At 44.8% G+C, this 17,596-nt stretch overlaps 1 protein-coding gene across 11 annotated transcripts in view; it reads left to right on the plus strand.

Annotated features, from left to right (window-relative positions):
- The window catches only part of LOC1275657 (trafficking kinesin-binding protein milt), a 90,483-nt gene that overhangs the window by 41,106 nt on the left and 31,781 nt on the right, over positions 1–17,596 (plus strand). For 2 of the 11 annotated variants that reach the window (XM_061661447.1, XM_061661448.1), the window contains exon 2: positions 54–1,419. The exons of 6 other annotated variants lie outside the window; for them this stretch is intronic. In XM_061661447.1, the coding sequence (XP_061517431.1) occupies positions 408–1,419 (1,012 nt within the window). In that variant the 5' untranslated portion in view covers positions 54–407. Of the gene's footprint in view, positions 1–53; positions 1,420–6,168; positions 6,317–6,341; positions 7,055–17,596 lie in introns of those variants that run through there. 3 more of the 11 variants (XM_061661450.1, XM_061661461.1, XM_061661458.1) reach the window with 2 other exon arrangements.

Consider the following 17,596-nt stretch of genomic DNA (forward strand, 5'->3'; position numbering starts at 1 on the left):
GTTCCTAACAAAAGAGTGTTTTTTTTTTATTTCCTCCCCACCAACGAAAAAAGGGAAATTACATCCACACGCCACAGCAGAAGGGAACCAGTTTCGATCCCCAATAGTGTGTGACTCCACAGAGAATGTGCAGTGGATGGTCGGAAAAGCGGCTTGAAGAGTGATTGTGTGCGTGTGTGTGTGTGTACGTCCATGGAGGGAAGTGACCCGGCGGCAGCTATAATTATTATTGTGCACAAGTGATCAAAAGTGCAAGACGTGTCCTGGTCCTGGTGCGCGCGCACACAGTTAGTTGGTCACGAGATTCGACCTAGAGTGGTTGGCTGCTGGTTGGTAACGACGTGCTTCGCTCTGGAAGAATGTGATCCGTCAAGCGTTCGGAAGTGTGTCCCAGTCCTGCAGCAATAATGTCTACAGTGCCTCCGGTAGTCGACACTACCGATTCAAGTGCGATTCGCGAAAGTGTATCCGCCGCAGCCTTTGCCGTCCGAAATGCAACAGCCGATGAGGATGAAGTTTACCGGAAGCTGTTCAGCAGTGAACCGCTGGCAGACGTTGGCGGACAGAGTGGTAATGGGTTTGTAAACAGTACGCCACTGCGGCCCGGAGATGCTAGATCGCGAGCGTCTGGGGTCGGACGGGCCAGCTCGCTCTCTTCGCTGATCGGTGCCGCTAGTGCCGATGAATACCAGGGTGGCCTGCTGGCAGACGAGGCGACGGAACCGGCGTCCATCTCCAGCCGGCCGAGCGATTCGAGCCGCGGGTTCCAGAACACGTTCACCGTGCTCGAGCGGCACCTGCAGAGCAAGCATTTCCAGTTCCGCCAGCTGCGGCGCTTCCTACAGTACAACGAGTCGAACCAGACGCCAGTATTTTGCAACGTGCCGCCATCCTTAAACGATAGTTCAAACTACTTAAGAAGTATTAGCGAGGAAAGTGGTAGCAATGCCACCGTCATCACCAGCGGTGCCTCGGAAGGTGAGGCGCCGTCGGCAGATGCTACGAGAAGAAGATCCTCCTTGGGTCGAGCAAGGGCGCTCTTTCACAGCAGCAGCGGCAGCGTGGAGGAGAGCGAACAAGAGCCACCAAGCTTTTTGGAACTGGAGCTGGAAGCATCCGATCGGATGCGAAGAATGCGCGAACGGCTGGGTGGCAGCGTGCCCGATCTTCAGCGATCGTGCGAATCAATAGAAACGCCCCTAGTGAAGGCGCTGTACGGTGTTAGCTTGGAATCGCTGGCGAAAAGCAACACCGACCGGATCCACCCCGATCCGTCCGTTTTTATCGACGAAGAGGACAAGCGCAGCCTGTCGGGAGAGTATCCCGACTATCCGTACTATGTGGCGCGAGGAACCAACGGGCTGCCCTACCTGAAAGTGGTACACAGCAACTCGCCCGGTGCAACGGGAGGTGAGAAAGGTAGGTCAATCGCAACGAAGACGACGACGGCAGTGTCACATCAGAGGCTTAAACGGTGCTAATTATGTTCGCAAGACCCTGGCCGACACGTAATGATACTTGATCTTGCTTAACCACTGTCATGCGTCTTGTTCTTTTTTATGCAATTGTTGCAACCGTGTCGGAGGAGAAGAGGGTCGGGAACTGCAGTGTCAACCTCGATGCATTGAAAGTGTTGTGGCTGTGTGTTGTCATTTCTTCCTGTTTTTTGTCTTTTCGACTTCTTGTAACCTAGATTGTTTGGCATTTTAGGAGGAGAGCCGTAGCAAACGTGAGGTCTAGGTTACTATTAATCAGATCGTGTTTGTTTGGCCTAGTGCCATAGATTGTACTTGCCTGATTGCATTATTTATGTTGGATTAAATGTGTCATGTTGTCTAGTGAGTGGTTTAATTAGGCTTGCGATGAAAAGCTTCAGATAATTAATTCTAAATTCATGATTAAAGCTCTCAAGTGCTCTCAAGTCTATAGTTCCAAATGCTGTATGAATTCTACACTGTTAATCAATATTTGAACGTTATGAAATGTATTTAACCCTACATTCTTTTCTCTCTTTCAGGTGAGTAATCTTATGATGTGGTGACCTATTTACAGGACTTAATACAAAGGCTTTATAACAGTAAGTAAGATCTGAAATAGTCGGTTGAGTATTATTCGGTTCTGAAGTTCCAATCATAGATTTTGGTAAATTAATGTAGATGATGTTGTCCAACGTTTGTGGAATTTGTTTGCATAAACGACATTTTCGGAAGATTTATCTGCACGAAAATTGGTAGTTTGTATTTTACTCCTGGCGATCCTATCGTTAGAGCATGCGATCTACATTTTGTTGCGATCGAATTTTGCAACATGCCATTAAAAATGCAAACAGAAAACAGAGTATCATAGCATGTACAATGGAATTACGTGCGGTGTCAAAAAATCGAAAGTGTTTCTGAGCTGATATCTGCAGCTTTGCAAAAATAGAAACGCCCATTTTGCTGCTACTGCTCTTGCTCTAGCATCAACGTCCATGAAGCTGTGTCCATCAGGCCTTCTGGGAAGGCTATCATTAGTTAGCGACTTCTCAGCCTCGTCGCACAGCTTCGCATCGTGTCATCGATAGCGTTAGTATATTGCCATAATTTTTGCAGCCCTCCCTGTGGCTATAGAAGGAAAACCGGCACAACCCACTGTACGGCCCTGTATCAATATTTTTATCTAGTGTCGGCGAAAGTTGTCCAGCCGCACCTTCCCCCTTTTGTGGGAAATAGTGAGAAAACTAAATAATTGGTCACTGTAGATGGATGTGCTGTGGACCAGTATGGTTAAAATGGCTAGATCACAGCTTGCAATATTAGAGTAGCGTCTTTCCATCCTAGAATTAGCTGCAACACCTGCAATCAAATCTCACTAGACCATTGATAACATCTCATCCACCCTTCATCTCTAACCTTTTCCTGTTATCACGACCGACAGGAGGACGTACAACGAAATCTGGTTGATTGACATCCATCAAAATGCATCATCCAGCAATCATTTCACTTTCAGGCAGCAAAGAGAAAGGTGTTTCTTGGTGGCTGGGGACCTTTTCATTTGGTAATGACGACGAAGACGACGTTCCTTTTTGTCTTCCCGCTTGAAGAAGTGTCCAGTGGCCACTCCTTTCGGGTGATTATTCGCGATGCGAAAGAACAGACGGGGCTTGCCTCGGAGGGGAGCATGAACACACAACAGGGGATTGGGATTAAAACCGGTCCCGTTTGCGTAATATCTTTCTTCTGCGAAGCTGTCAAAACATGACGAATGTCGTGCGTTGCAAGCAGGGGGGCTAGCATTTTTATCGGCGCTGTGCCAAATGTGGGAATGCTTCCGTGTGTACCATGCATCACACCTATCCGCACGGTGACTACTTCAAACGAAAGCTACAGCCAGACTTACGGGCGATACGTTCCTGCACGTACGCTTTCGTGCAGCACGCGGCTCAAACACTTTGTGTGCAAACAAGACCCTCCAGCCGTCTTATCGGTCGTGTGACCGTGTGTGTGTTTGTGTGTGCAAATCGTTAAAAGTATGGACAAGATTTGGCAAACCATTGACCAGTCGGATCCCGTAAACATCTATCTTCTACGATGGTTGGTTAGTTTATACGGTGGCAAAGGTTTTGTGTCCTTTCACTTGCACGATCTTTGGCTCGTATGACTAGCTGCCGATAGTGTTTCATGGGTTTCAGGGTAAATCAATTTGAATATCTTCGATGCAGAGTAATTCCTATCCATGATGCCTGTTAGATGAAGAAGTAGCGACATGGTCGTAGAGTGCGCGATACCTGTGGTGGTGTCTTCCGGTTACGATCGTCATTAGCGTCTTATTGCAAAGGACCAGGAGAGCTTCTAATTTGTCAAATGATCAACACACTCCACGTACCGGTTAGTGTACTTTCTTCTTCCTTGATCATGTTTTGAGAAAGAGAGCTCACTATGATGTGATGCTGTGTGTGTTGCGCTATGTTAATAAGTGATGATCATTCAATCCCTTGGTTACCGGTAAAGGTGAAGAGGATTAGATAACGTTATCTAAGAAATCGTGACTTCCCCCATGGAGATCTAATCATGTCCGGAGGCCCTATACCTCTCCCGCTATTCAGCCGCCCTTTTACGATGAACGAATGCACGTTTTTGCTAATGAATTTGTTTCTCTTAATTAAACGGATGTGTGTTTTGTGTTGACTTTTGAATGGGCGTAGAAATAATGTACCCATACATTGCGTTGGACCATTTCGTCTACTATTTTTTAAGCCCTGCCTCGCCGTACAAGCATAAAATTATTCGTATTTGCCCAATTTCCAATTATCTTCCCAATGTTGCTACGCTTGTGGCCTTGTGGCCTTGTGGCGGAAGCAAACTGTAACAAGAAAGTGGAAGTGTAATAGACACATAAAGAAAAACTACCGTTCAATTCCAAAACCCTTTTCACTTTCTGCCGCCGGTTAAAGGTTTTTTTTTTTTCTATCCATTCCGTTAAATCAAATTCCAACTTCACTCTTCTATCATCATCCCGGCCTGGCATGAAATAATGAATTCATTTTCTAAAAGTGAACTTACTACAGAGCTCTCAGCTCTGTCGTTGGCACCAATATTGAGGGAGAAGTAAGAAATTTTGGCTTTTGGCTTTGGTTTTGGTGCAGTTAGCTACTCGCTGAGCTTTTCCCATATGATTCCATTAAGTCGGCTTTTTTCCGCTGTGGCAATTTTTCATTTCTTTTTTTTCCTGTCTCGTTTGAAATGTGCATATTTCCTGCCATCTTTTAAACAACACAAACAGATACACACACATAAAGCGAAACCAACGAGCCTCGCTGCGATACTGTACGATTTTATGGATCGCAAAATTGCATTGCTTTTTTATGGCTTTCACGTGAGGTTTTGTTGTTGTTTTTATTCGCAAATGCAAAATTGTACGCGTCAAGTGTGCCGGAACAGCGCAGCAGCAGTGTAAATGGGAACCGATAATGCGTTTTACTGTTTATTGGATTTTCATTTGCCTTTTTGTAATTAATCGGTGTAGAGCACATCAGCACGGCACTATCAGTCTAGGGTTAGTGGAGCTTCTTCAAGCGAATTAAGCTCTTGAGATACATTTTAAGCCCTGGGTTGAAGAGCCGTACAAATTATCTGCAATAGGAACAGAAACCCAGTTAAATTATCGTCTAGCAATTAGAACTCTTGCTTTATGTCTTTCTTTTGAGCATCAAAAATTAATTTCCGCTGTGATAAGGCCCCACCGCCACCCCCGGGAATTGCTTCTCTTGCTTTATCCAAGCGATTGATACCGTGTTAAGGAGGCATTAAAAATAGGAACCCCCTGTCATCGATCGGACATATTTCCGAGCTGGGAACCTTTGTCCCAAGGTAATCCTAGCCTTGGATAGCGTAGTTTGTGTGCCGCTTATGTAAAGCGCTTCGAATGTCCTTTTGCATTTTGTCCGGGCGGCGGCCAATTTTGGCTTTGTGTTGGTTAAGCATGCAGCATAGAACAAACTGAACCCGTAGCATGTTGGTGGTGTTAGTTTGTCACCGCCCATGTCAATATTAGAATAAGTTTCTTCTGCTTCGTGCCACATCTTAGTTTGAGTTCTGATTCAGTTTGTTGGTTTTCAACGTCCTCCCGTATGAATTGCGTGACCACACCGAGCGTGTTACGGCATGATGTCAGCCTCGACGAAAATTTAATTTACGTTCGTCTGTGACACGATTAAATTAAACACTTTTAATAAATAATGCACAAACGAATCGTCCCTTTCGGCGTCGGTAGAAATAAACAAACAGGAAAAATAGCTAGCAAAACTCTTTAAATCAACTAATACATGGAGCGTTTCCTTATGTAGCGCGGATTGCATAAGCAGCTGGGCGCTTTTTGCCGGTATGTATGCTTCACGAACCAATTTCGAAACACCACTGCTTTCGCTAACGCTCGCTAGGTGGCGCTGTAGACAAAAAGTAATCAAAGCAAGAAGAGCATTTTTCCAATGTTGTCAATTGTGTGTGTTTTTTGTTATAAATGTGTTTTATTCCATGGTTGTTTAAATTATGTGAATTTCACTACTTCTTTACAATTGTTCGCACTAAAACAATTTGAAAATACGCTCGTCTCTAGTTCGAACTGTTCGTGTCTAGAGATGTTCGAAAGTGCTGTCGGCAACTGTCAGACTTCGGCTGGTGGCGTTTACAATCGCGTTCAGTTCTCGGTAAACATTCACAACACCCGACGTGCACACAAAGCTGCGTTCCGTGATTTCGTGAAATTTTCCCTGTAGTTTTCCACCAATTCCGTGTGTTTTGTGCCGCTCAAAAGAATCGCGAACGATTCGCACTATATGGTATAGTTATTGTTTCTCGTTTTACACCACCAATATGCTTTATTTTCCATCGAAAACGTGACGCCATTCAACAGCGAGTGACGCATCGACAGGGCTGATGAAGTGTGCAAAATTCCGTGCTGCTGCAATATTGTGCCTATTGCCTCTGTTCAATGCTACTGCCCCTTCCGTCGTGAATAGCATCCCTCGTTAGATTTCACAGCACCAGGGGTACGACAAATGTGCGTGTGCGATTGTGTGCGGCCGCGCGTGTTTGCATGTGAAGTCTGTATTGATGATATTAATCATCTCTCAGCTCAATTGAGCGAATGAAACAGTGTGTGTGTGTGCGCGAACCGTCTGGAAGTAGGAACCAAATGTTTCAATGTCGAATTACGTATACGGCTGCCCTAGGTTGAGTGTTGTGTGGCCGTGTTTTTGCACTCGATCCATCGCGGATATTTCAGGCGTCAAGCTGCCGTACTTGTGACTGAGCACACAACAGTGCAAGGATACGGTTCCATTTCCTGTGCGATAGGAATCTCCTGTGGTCCATGTTGGCGGTTTTCCTGGCGCAACAGTCCCCAGCGAACGGCAGCGTACCGAGTGTCCTTCGGTGGCTGGCGTTTTGGTCGTAACTATTCATCTAAAGCCATCGGAGACGGTGTGCGGGGTGTTTCTGTTGCACCGAACACGAACGACGACGCGTGTGTGCGTTATAACCATTCCACTGCCTCCGCCGTACGATTTCGCAAGAAGGTAGCGTTTTTCTTACGTTGTTTTTCCCTCGATAAGTTTGTTTCATCATGTTTTCCCCCTCCTTGTGTTCGCTTTTATCCATTATCATTTGTTGTTTCTCTTTTAGTTTCATCCATCACAGCAGTGCATGATAACACACAGGCCCAGAGCCAGATGCGAGTAACAACTCCCATTATGTGCTGTGCCTACCTCCCAAACGTGTTCAGAGGCACGGAACAGGGGGCTTTTTATTTGAAGGGAAGGGAGAGATGGTTGTAGAGGAGACCCACTGTGAGTGAACTGTGCGTTCCACTTCCTGCCGGCAGGAAGTTGAAGGTCGCCCAGAATGTGGAATCGATTCCGTACAACTGTGTGTGTGTGTGTGTTGCTGCAGTAACCGGTACTGTTGCTACCTGGTTTGCGGGGTCTTACGGGAAAAGGGAAAAGGTATAGCAAGCTTATCGATTTCCCGTACATTTTCTCCCCGTTAGGCTACGGTGGCGGCAAACGGCGGGCTGTAGTTGATGAAAATTTAATGCAAATGATGGTTCGAACCGCCGGCCTAGAGGAATAGGTCAAACTGAGAAAAGGTACACAATACTGCCATCTTCTTAGCAAAAGAAGAGGGAAAAACACAGCGAAAAAACGAGCGTAATAGCGCCTACCCATGCAAAAACAACGCCTCGTTACAGTACCGTGCGCCAGCGGGCCAACCGAATGGAGGTTTTTAGCGTAGGAGCATTGAAACTTTGAACCAAAAAAAGAAGAAGTAAACCCCGTCCGTGAATTTCACGCTGATTGCGTACTGGCGTGGCGAATGGTCTGCTTATGTGTTTTTGGCTCGTGTTACAGTACCGTGGCCACCAAATCACCACCCGGCCGTGCTCTATTGGTCAGGTGAGCATGTAGTGATGGTGGTGGTAGCAGAGGGAGCAACATGGTGATTACCACTACACCCGTAAATAAGACTTTTTTGAGCGGACTTCAACAACCCCTTACCCGGGCCGATTTTGAGAGGAACATGTCCATTATTGCTCGTTGCCTGGATTGTTATGTCACACCTTTCGGGAACGGGACATACTATTCTAACCGGACCAGAACGGTCATTAAATTCTAATGATGACAATTGCACAATAACGCGTGATAATGTTCACGGTTCACTTTTTGAGCCCATTCGTGCGACGCTCTGGGTTTGGATATAATTAACCACCGATGTTAGATGGTTATCAGGACTTATGCCCAAACTTTCTCAACTCTGTCCCAACTGGGCGCTACTGGTCCAGAGGTGCATGACCGCGAATATGGCGCTTGAATTTAATTTACTAACGATGCCCCTCCTGCAGCAGGGTTGTAAAAATCTTTGCACTATTAATCACTGCTGCTCCCTATCCGCAAATCCGTACAGCAGCATGATTTCTTTTATTTATTAATATGCGAACCGGCGCCAAATTTCTCTCCAATAGGATTGGGCCAATCGAAAGTACTAGTAGCATTTGTTGCTGCCGCCGCCACTGCTCCACATAAAGGAGTTTTGGAAGGCCACCCGAGAGAGAAGATGCTGTTGGAAGGCGATGTGAATGGCAACAGGCAGTACACAAACCACACAGCTTTTTCATGGTGCGGTGCACAAATTTCGTGAACGGAAAATCAATTCCTTCACCACTCATCATCGACCTACAGTAACACACACACAACGCCAGAAAAAGTATCACTACCACTAAGGTGTGTGCTTGAAGGAGGGCTGAAATAGTAACACACGCGGTAGCAGCTTTATTCACTGCCATGGATGAGTAAACTTTGAAATAACGTCATCAGACGAAACACACGTTACAAAAGATGGCTGGCCACTGCTTACGGTCGATATAGACGAACAATTATGTCATCGACACTTTAGCACAACACCCAGCAGGAACAATGAATTAAACTATATTAATGCTTCTTTGTTTGTATGAATTTATAAAACATTACTATAAATCGAATATGTTTGAAGCATAAACTAATGAAACAAACTCAACTATATACATGTGTGTTCAAGGCCGTGTAGCCATTGCGATAGTCATGTGATTTCGATCATCACGTCATGTGCCACCCTGCCCGCGTGACCGGGGCTCATGATGAGCTGAAAACGGTTGCTGTTAAACACACAGTTTTGCACCAGCACGATATGAACCGATTTTATCTCCGCCGGCTTTTATCTCTCAGCACGGTTTGTCTATCCAACAAAAGAGTTATTTCCTTCCAGCAATTTATTTGAAATCGTGATCAAACACGAGAGTGTTTTAAGCAAATCTTGCAAACGAATTGCCTTTGATGAAGGAGTGAAGTTCGCTTTGGACACAATCACACACAGAAGGAATGGCACCTGCGAATGCAATCTCCTTACCGGGATGGATAAACGTTCCGGTTACGGTTCACAAACCGGGCTTTGGTGGTTGTTGCACCGAGAATAAATGGCTCTGACGCTTAGGCTCTCCTAATGTGAAACGAGATCCGTATCGGTTGGTGTCGAGTTTTATTGGAACAATTTACAGTGCGATACGTTTGCTGACTCGTGTTGCACTGCTTGATGGTCGCTATTTAGGCACTCTTATTAAGGTGTATTTGAATGTGTTACTTATGATGCCAACCAAACGGACGCCATACACTTGATAGTGGCACATTTAAATGTCACTCATACGAAACTGGAAGTCGTTTATCTCAATGCAGCCTACCTGCAAAATGTATTCGATTACAGTGCCATGCTCTGTGTGCTACTCTTGCGAATCTGTTGACATTCAAGTACGTCCTACGTTTTCCTTTCTTTTGTAATACCAGCTAAAAAAAAGGATATGAAAGTTTGGTACTGAAACTCGTTGCAAGCGAAAGGTTTACTCTCCATTTCCGATAGATAACAGACCCCAACATGGTATAACTGGTCGTATGGGGCTCTGCGCAATCTGTATGCATTGAATGCAGTGGATGGAAATGTATTGTATGTTTCCATTTTTCATGTCTCCAGATTTTTTTGTGCAAATCTTGTTTCACATTCTCTTCCACTTTTTTAAAGGTACGGATCCGTGCTCGGAAACAAGAAAAAACGGAGCAGCTTCAGTCTCATGATAAATCAAACTCAATGCGTAGTAACTCGTATTGAAAATCCCTACGGAAGGTGAAATGGAGAAAAACGAAACTGAAGCGTGTTTTACACTCCTCTCACTCTCATCCCCCACCGATGTGGGGGTCCTCCCGCAGCAAACCTCCGATATCCCGGAGGCAGCATATCAACGACATAACTGGTGCGCATAATGCATAATACCAAATGCCCGGACCCTAGAAAGCTTAAAAGATGACGTCCATTGTGCAATGGGACGGTAACGTGGAGAAACGATGGCGCTAGTGATCACTTTGCAATTCGTGCGATCGTGAAAAAGCAATAAAAGGAACACAACAGTCTCTGTTCCGCCAAACAGATTGGTTGAGTTCAAATGTTTGTATGTCCTTTTTTGTTGCTGTTGAGCTGTACCTGATATTATTAGCCTGCTACATGTCATCGAAAGTGAAGCATGGGCGGCTACAAAAAATGAAAACTTTGGGGCACTCTCTTTCAGTGAAAGTGGCGGTCTGTTGTGTGGTGGCGGTGCTGGCTGGTTGGTTGGTGCAAGAAAGAAGAGAACGTTTGCTTAATTCCCTTCATACTGTGGTGTGGGGTGGCTGCTTATGCTGCTGTGGCGTGTCCGAAACGAAATGGGAACCCGATCTTTCGATCGATTCATTTCACTTTCGATGTTTTTTAATTTCTTCCGCGCACGTTTCTGTCTTTTTTTTTGCTTTTTGCAAAACTTGTCTCACCACTACATGTAGGCCATAAGGGGATGGGAGGGTGGTTTGTTGATGTCTGTTGATTAATGCACTGGGAATCAAAATGCAATCCGGGCGGGGAGGGCGCTTGGTTGATGATTTAAATTAAGTCATTCGATGCGAAATGAAGGCAAAAACATAAAAACGATTTTCGTTTTACGATTTGAGATTGACAATCGTTTATGCGATTGCAAAAAAAGGGTGTAATTTTTATGTAAAACCTATTATATCATTGTGCTTGTTGTCGAATTGAAATGAAAACACGAATCTGGGTCTACTGAAGGATTTTACTGGTTTTGTAGAACCACTTTGGGTGCCGTACTAGGACAAAATGTTTCAAAACACTTGCACGTTTTGCAACTTTGACAGTGTTTTCCCGGGATTTTGTTATCTCCTATTACGCGAAACTAAATATGAACAATTGTGAGAAGCACTTTTTTTTCGATTGACCAATTCGTCTATGATAAACAAAGTATTGCACAGTGTGTAACTTCAATTGTGTACACCCTCTGCTGGTACTAAGTGTTACTCCCCACGGAATTGAAGCATTGACATCTGTACTTAAAAATTGCTTTGCACCATTGTTCATGAAAACGCACGATATTCGGTTGCAACGCACAGGACGGAAAGCACTAGATAGCCAACTGAAGATAAAAAGCGAAATAATCTACTAAAACTCTCTTAACGATAGCAACGGACAGTTGAGCTCGACTGATCGTTGCAGGGATAAGATATAAATATAAGATCGCACATCCAAATCAAACTTTCTTCGGAGGTATTTTTCAACCATAAACCAAAGAAAAGGGCTAACGTGAAGAGGGGACGCGCGTTTAAATCGCAGAAGGCGAAAGTGGGCTCACAGCATGCCACATGGCGACCTTTTTCAGAGGTTAATTGAAACTCACACTGCATCGTCCCTCCTCCCTCCCACCTTAACCCCCACACAGTGTCCATCCACAATCAAAACAGCGCCGGTTCAAAATAGTCTCATTATATGGAAATTGTTCCGAAATGTGTTCAGCAACGTCCGAGCGGCGACGACAAGGGTGAAGAATTAATTGGACGGGGTCACAATTTTCGCACCCACGGACCAACGATCGTCCGCGTCAAGCTGTGACACTTGGGGAGCGCGCGCGCGCGCAATTAATCGACGGTTTCATTAGCAAGGAAACAAAGGGTAGCCAAGGGGACCGAAGAAAAACAAATACCACAGAGGTAGCTACTGTTATGGGCCCATCTGTCCTCGGAATGCTGGTTGGTTTGTTTGGGTGGCGGTAAAAATCGCTCATTTATGCGAATACCCCTCGGCCTATGTCACGACGACGGACCTTATCACACCTTCAAACCATTTGGGAAGAAAGAAACTAGCCACGGTTCCCCATTGTTCGTTCGTCCGCAGCTGAGCTCTTAACGTTGTGACAGTTGTGATTGTTGACCCTTGATGAGCGGTAGGTTTCTTCTGTGTGAGTTTAAGATGAAGTTTGATGATAAATCGGGGCGGTAGACAAAGGCTATTTCCCTGTGATGGGAGAAGAAAGAGCGTATGGAAACCCTGACACATACACGCCGTTCTGAGGGGTGCTGGAAGCCACCCTAAATCATCGCAGGAAGAACAAATTAATGAATATAATTTCTCCATTTTAGTTTCCACGATCGAGCGGACCAAAAGAGCGAAGGCAGCTTCGAAACAAAGCTCCGTTTAGTTACTATCATCTTGACATGAAGCTTGACATGAAGTTTCTAGGGCTCTGCGCGAATCGCATGTTGCAATTCTACACCGACAAGCCCACGTTTCGATGTCAAGCTCAATTTGGTTAATTAATGCCTTCTTGTTTGTTTTCAATCCAAGTTACGGTGTAAATACTGCAACATTTTGGGGATGTTTTGTTGGTTATGAGTTGAATGATGCGTGACGTGGTTGTTCAGGTTGGCTCATCAAGACATCTACCGAGCACTTTGGATGCTTAAATAGTTTGGAAATGCTCAACCAGTACAAATAGACGAGATGAACGATCAAAAGATAAGCGGCAATCAACTGGCTCAAAATCAACGCTCGCTGCTGAAATAGAGAGGGAGATAGAGAAAGAAAAGCCCTGGAAAAAGTACATTTGTCTTGAATGGGCAAAACGTGTCAAGACGGCGGTGCTTTGAAATTGGCGAGAAAAAGGCCCCAAATTAATTGTTATGACAATTTTGACACCTTAAAAATGTGTTTGCGATCTCCGAAAAATTGCCCAACGATGGCGTGTAAAAGCACGCACTTGCTCTCGGTGCAGAGAAGCGTTGTGTGTGCGAAAAGTTTCCGCCATTATTTGCAAAGCAATTCTAATTGCCTCAAATGGGTCGTTAGCAAACGGCCGAGAAAAGAGTTCATTGCGATAAGATTGGAAAAGGTAGTTTTGGACAAGATAAAAATGTTGATTATTTAATTTCTTTTTTTTTTTTAGGATGAGAAAATGCACCACTTGTGTCGTTTGAACTTGCTTGGCCAAGCATCAGAAAAGTTAAAATAAGGAAAGAAAAAACGAAACAGGCTTAAATAAAGTGTTGCGGCCTACGTGATCTCGATCACGATGGAGTCGCTCCGAGCCGGTCAGCTTCACCTTCACCTGCCCGGAGAGTTTCATCTGAAAGTCGAAAGACCTCTAATCTTTGCTGGACAGACGTGTGTGAGACATTGAAAAAACACGCTCCAATAAATTATGCTGATTCGGTTTCTCACCTACGACCGTATCTCGGAAGCTTGTCCGCCCGTGAGCTTGAACAACGAAGATCGTGTATGTTTACTCGATAATGAATATCAATATTTACTTTGCGATAAGAGGTGGATCTGATCAACAAACTATTCCAAACATTAGAAAGATTTTGTTGAAAATACCGTGGCCATCATAGCACGGAACAAATGTGCCTATCGGGCGTTGCCCGTTAGTTTAACGAAATTCAATGTCTTTCCCTAGTATTTGCTTCACATCCTCTCTAGCCTCTCTGTTTGACTTTTGAAACGTCATAGGACTCAGATATGGCAGGAAACTGTAAATTAATTTCACCTTTTTGGAGAGAAGAGAAAAAAAGATTGATGCAAAGCAGTGCCATTGACGCTCCTTCGCTCCACCGTCACCAGAAACGGTGTTAGGTCAAACCGGAAAGTAAACTAGGTCGCGCCGGGTGCCATTTTATTTCCTTCCCTTCCGTTTGGAAGGGAGTTCAAGCTATCAGTATCAGCTAGAGCGGCATGAGTCGATGAGGAGGTATGCAATCGAATCGAATTGATACCTCTTCGATTAGGCCGAGCACCCCGCTTGTTGGTTCACCCCGTTTCCGGGTTGATATTGATTTCCTAATTTCTATGACACACCGAAAGGAAACGGTGGCAGCGAGGAACACTTTCTCTGAATGTTTTTGGGTGTTTATTAGAACAATTATTTTACACAGGAAAATTAGGTCAAAGGAAAAACATTTTCATTGCTATCTCGTTATTGATGGGGGCGCCCTTTTATTCGCACGCCGAAGAACAAAGAGCAATAAATGGCAAATGTCGAGCAATGCAGAAACACCTGTCCGATTGATGGTGACGATGATGCAATAGGGGGGCACTTTCACTTTCAATTTTGAATGTTGTTCACCTCTCACCCTTTAGTGCAGTTCTGCTTTGACGGGCTCGATTAATTTGCAACGACCATACAACTCATCCGAGCACGCTCTCGCCGACTTACAAATCGGTTATGCCGAAACAGGACAGTGGACAAAAGAGTGTGGGCCATAAAGAGATCATCCATTAGGCGATGAAATAATCTTGCCCGCGCTTATGTCCTCCCGGAGCATATCATCCACACACATGCCACCACCCCTTCGGCGGAGGATAACAAATGGCGCCTGATTGATTCGTTGCTAAAGCTCCGAACGCACTCTTGTCCGTCGTCGCCCTGCAGCAGTAAAGTAGCAAGCGTGGAAGATGGATTAAGAGGACGGTGTCGGACACGCCGGCCTGCTGGATAGTAATGTTTGCTAATTAGTGGTGGGATGCCTACTGTGTGTGTGTGTGTGTGTGGCTGCGCTTCCGTTGGCCGGCGGGCACCGTTTTGCAAGCGCGGAAACAAAACGGGGTTAGCTAGTAGTGTGTTATTATTAGCAGAAGCATCGATCGGCAACGCTGCGGGGCGCAGCGATGGCAGCGTGTATTCAAAATATATGGCCTTTTTATAGGTTTGAAATGTGCCACAGGCGGAAAGAATATTGCAACAGCCCCTTGCCGCGCTTTTGTAAGGCTTTCAGTTTTTGCTGCAAATTTTAAATTTGGCCCATGCCAGGTAATTGTGCAACACTTAGCGGTCAAACATTTAGTACATTCCAGCACTGAACGCGTAGTCACGACGCCGGAACTCGAGCAGAGAGAGAGAGGGAGAGGCCAAATTATTGCAAACCGACATCTAGTAAAACTGATCTTGCGTTCAAAATATCGTTTGATTTCGTTCGACTCCTACCCTTCGCTTTGCTGGCCAATACTCAGCGTTTACCTAATCACGATTTTCCGATTAGTGGTGAAATATATTCAAATCGCCAATTCGCGCAACTCTCGGCTCTGTCGCTGATTAATAAGACAACAAGAGAAGGAAAGTGAACGCGATTGGCATTGTTGCAGCGGAACGATTTCATTGCAACCATTCCGAATGGCCCGGTTGTAATTGAGCATTTTCGCTTGCACGAAGCAAATGCAAATAAAATTAATAATCACTCGATCGATTGATATAAAACGACAGTAGTAAGCTTGCATTTTCCACCGCCGAAGCAAACGACACACCGACACCGATTGTGCAGCTGAGTTTTACCATCTCGATCGCAACCGTTTGGCGATCAGAAGTGTCAATTAGAGGAACACTTCCGAAACATGGGTGAAATTTTCAAACTTTTCCTACTTTTCCCGGCAGCAAATAGTGCTGCTGTAGATTTAAAAATGTATGATTGATTGTTGAAAATTGACCATTTAACTGATGTTGTTGAGCCGATGGCGCTTTGGACTGACTCTTTGCCACAACCACCACAGACACCTTTTGGTCGCGTGCTTTCGAATTTTCCGAACGACAAAGGAAAGGAACAGCAAATATTGAATGTTGTGGTGCTGAAACTGCTACTGTGTGTCAACTATTTTCTATTACGATTTTTGAACAAGATTTAATTGCTAGTCTCTAATGTTGGAATTGATAGGTCTTGAAAGATAAACGGCTTTTGCCAAAATCGGAACTAAAAACATCAAAGCGCGGCGCTCAACCTCCCGGCTATTTATTATTTCTCAAACTGTGTGTGTGTCGCACATTATTTATTGCCTTTTCCTTTCGATTTCTGCCGAATCGCAATGTGTACACCAAAAGTGAGAGGATGCTGCAAGAAAGGCTGCGTCTGTCTGTCTGCACTTGTCACTTGTAAGCCAGCTCACCTTAAAATGATGACCTTCTGGCCCGCGCGTGTATGATGGTTTTCCAGCGGCACCACACGCCGCAGGTGGTTGTGAGGAAAATTTTTGACAAACAGCACAATGGCCCGTGTGGTGGCCGCTGCTGCTGCTGCTGCTGCTTGAGCTTTGCTCGCTGATTGAGATGGGAAACAAAAATAATTACTTTCCCCGTCTGCTCCCGGCGTCGAGGCAATTTCGCGCACGGTGTTTGGTTTCATTTTCAGCCGCAAGTTGTCGCTTTGTTTGCGCTGTATTAGATTTGAAGGTTTTTTTTTCTTCTTCTTCGCTTTCCTTTGGGTGTTGGGGAAGAAAAACGTTGTTGCTTCCGACAGTCAAGTGGCATGGCTTTTGGTGTTGCTCCTTCGTTGCTTTGCAGCGGCCTCAACCATAGTTGCTGTACAGTTTTTGGTAGATAAATATTAATAAGTAGTATCAGCAGGCGCACAACACGCGTATAGTGCCTATGGTTTGATAAGGTGGAAAATTGGGAATGGCCGGTTTTACGATGTATACAAACGCTTGGCACTGCTCTACGTCCCCGAGGCTGAAGAAAGTGCTCTAAACGGGTGTAGCGCCAAATTTAATGTGATTTGTTAAAAGACGGCTTCATGCTTTAATCTTATCAGCAGGCTTTTTCTTTTCGCTGTCTGGGAAGATGGGAAGGCTGCAGAAAGGTGAATAAAATCTTATCTTTGAAGCATAGTTAAGCTGAGGTGGCCGACTGAGGAATGTTCTGTGCAGTTTTCCCTCCCTATTAATTATTTATTTGGGCCAACGCATAACTTAACCTGTGTAGGTGGGCACTACTGAGTGCAGAGAAAGGTGAAGTAGTCTACAATTTAGTTTTATTCACAACTGAGGTATAATTAGCTACTACTACAAAGTATTATTTTTAAAATAAAAAGTATGAGAATTTTAAGGAAAAAATAACTTTAAAATCGATCTTTTTAGTCTGAATTGAAATAAGGAAAACCCTTATCTTCTAAAAAATATCATTTTTAAAGGAAAAGGTTTTTTAAAAAGACAATCGCATAACTTTTCAATCTGGCAACACTGCAATGCACTTTGTTGCAATGATGCATTTTCGCCGGCAAAACCTCCTTCTCTCGCTCACGCTCTTTCTCTCTTTCTCTTGGTTGTTTCGTACAACTTTTTTGCCTACCGATGGAAAGTGCATCCGCCGTTGTTGGTTTGCTTTCTCTCGATTAACTTGTGCGCTCCCAACAATGGACCGCCGCGCTCTCTCGATCTTTCTCTCTCCAACTTGCGCCTGCCGA

The sequence above is a fragment of the Anopheles gambiae genome, chromosome 3, assembly GCF_943734735.2.
Source record: "Anopheles gambiae chromosome 3, idAnoGambNW_F1_1, whole genome shotgun sequence".
Classification (NCBI taxonomy): domain Eukaryota; kingdom Metazoa; phylum Arthropoda; class Insecta; order Diptera; family Culicidae; genus Anopheles; species Anopheles gambiae.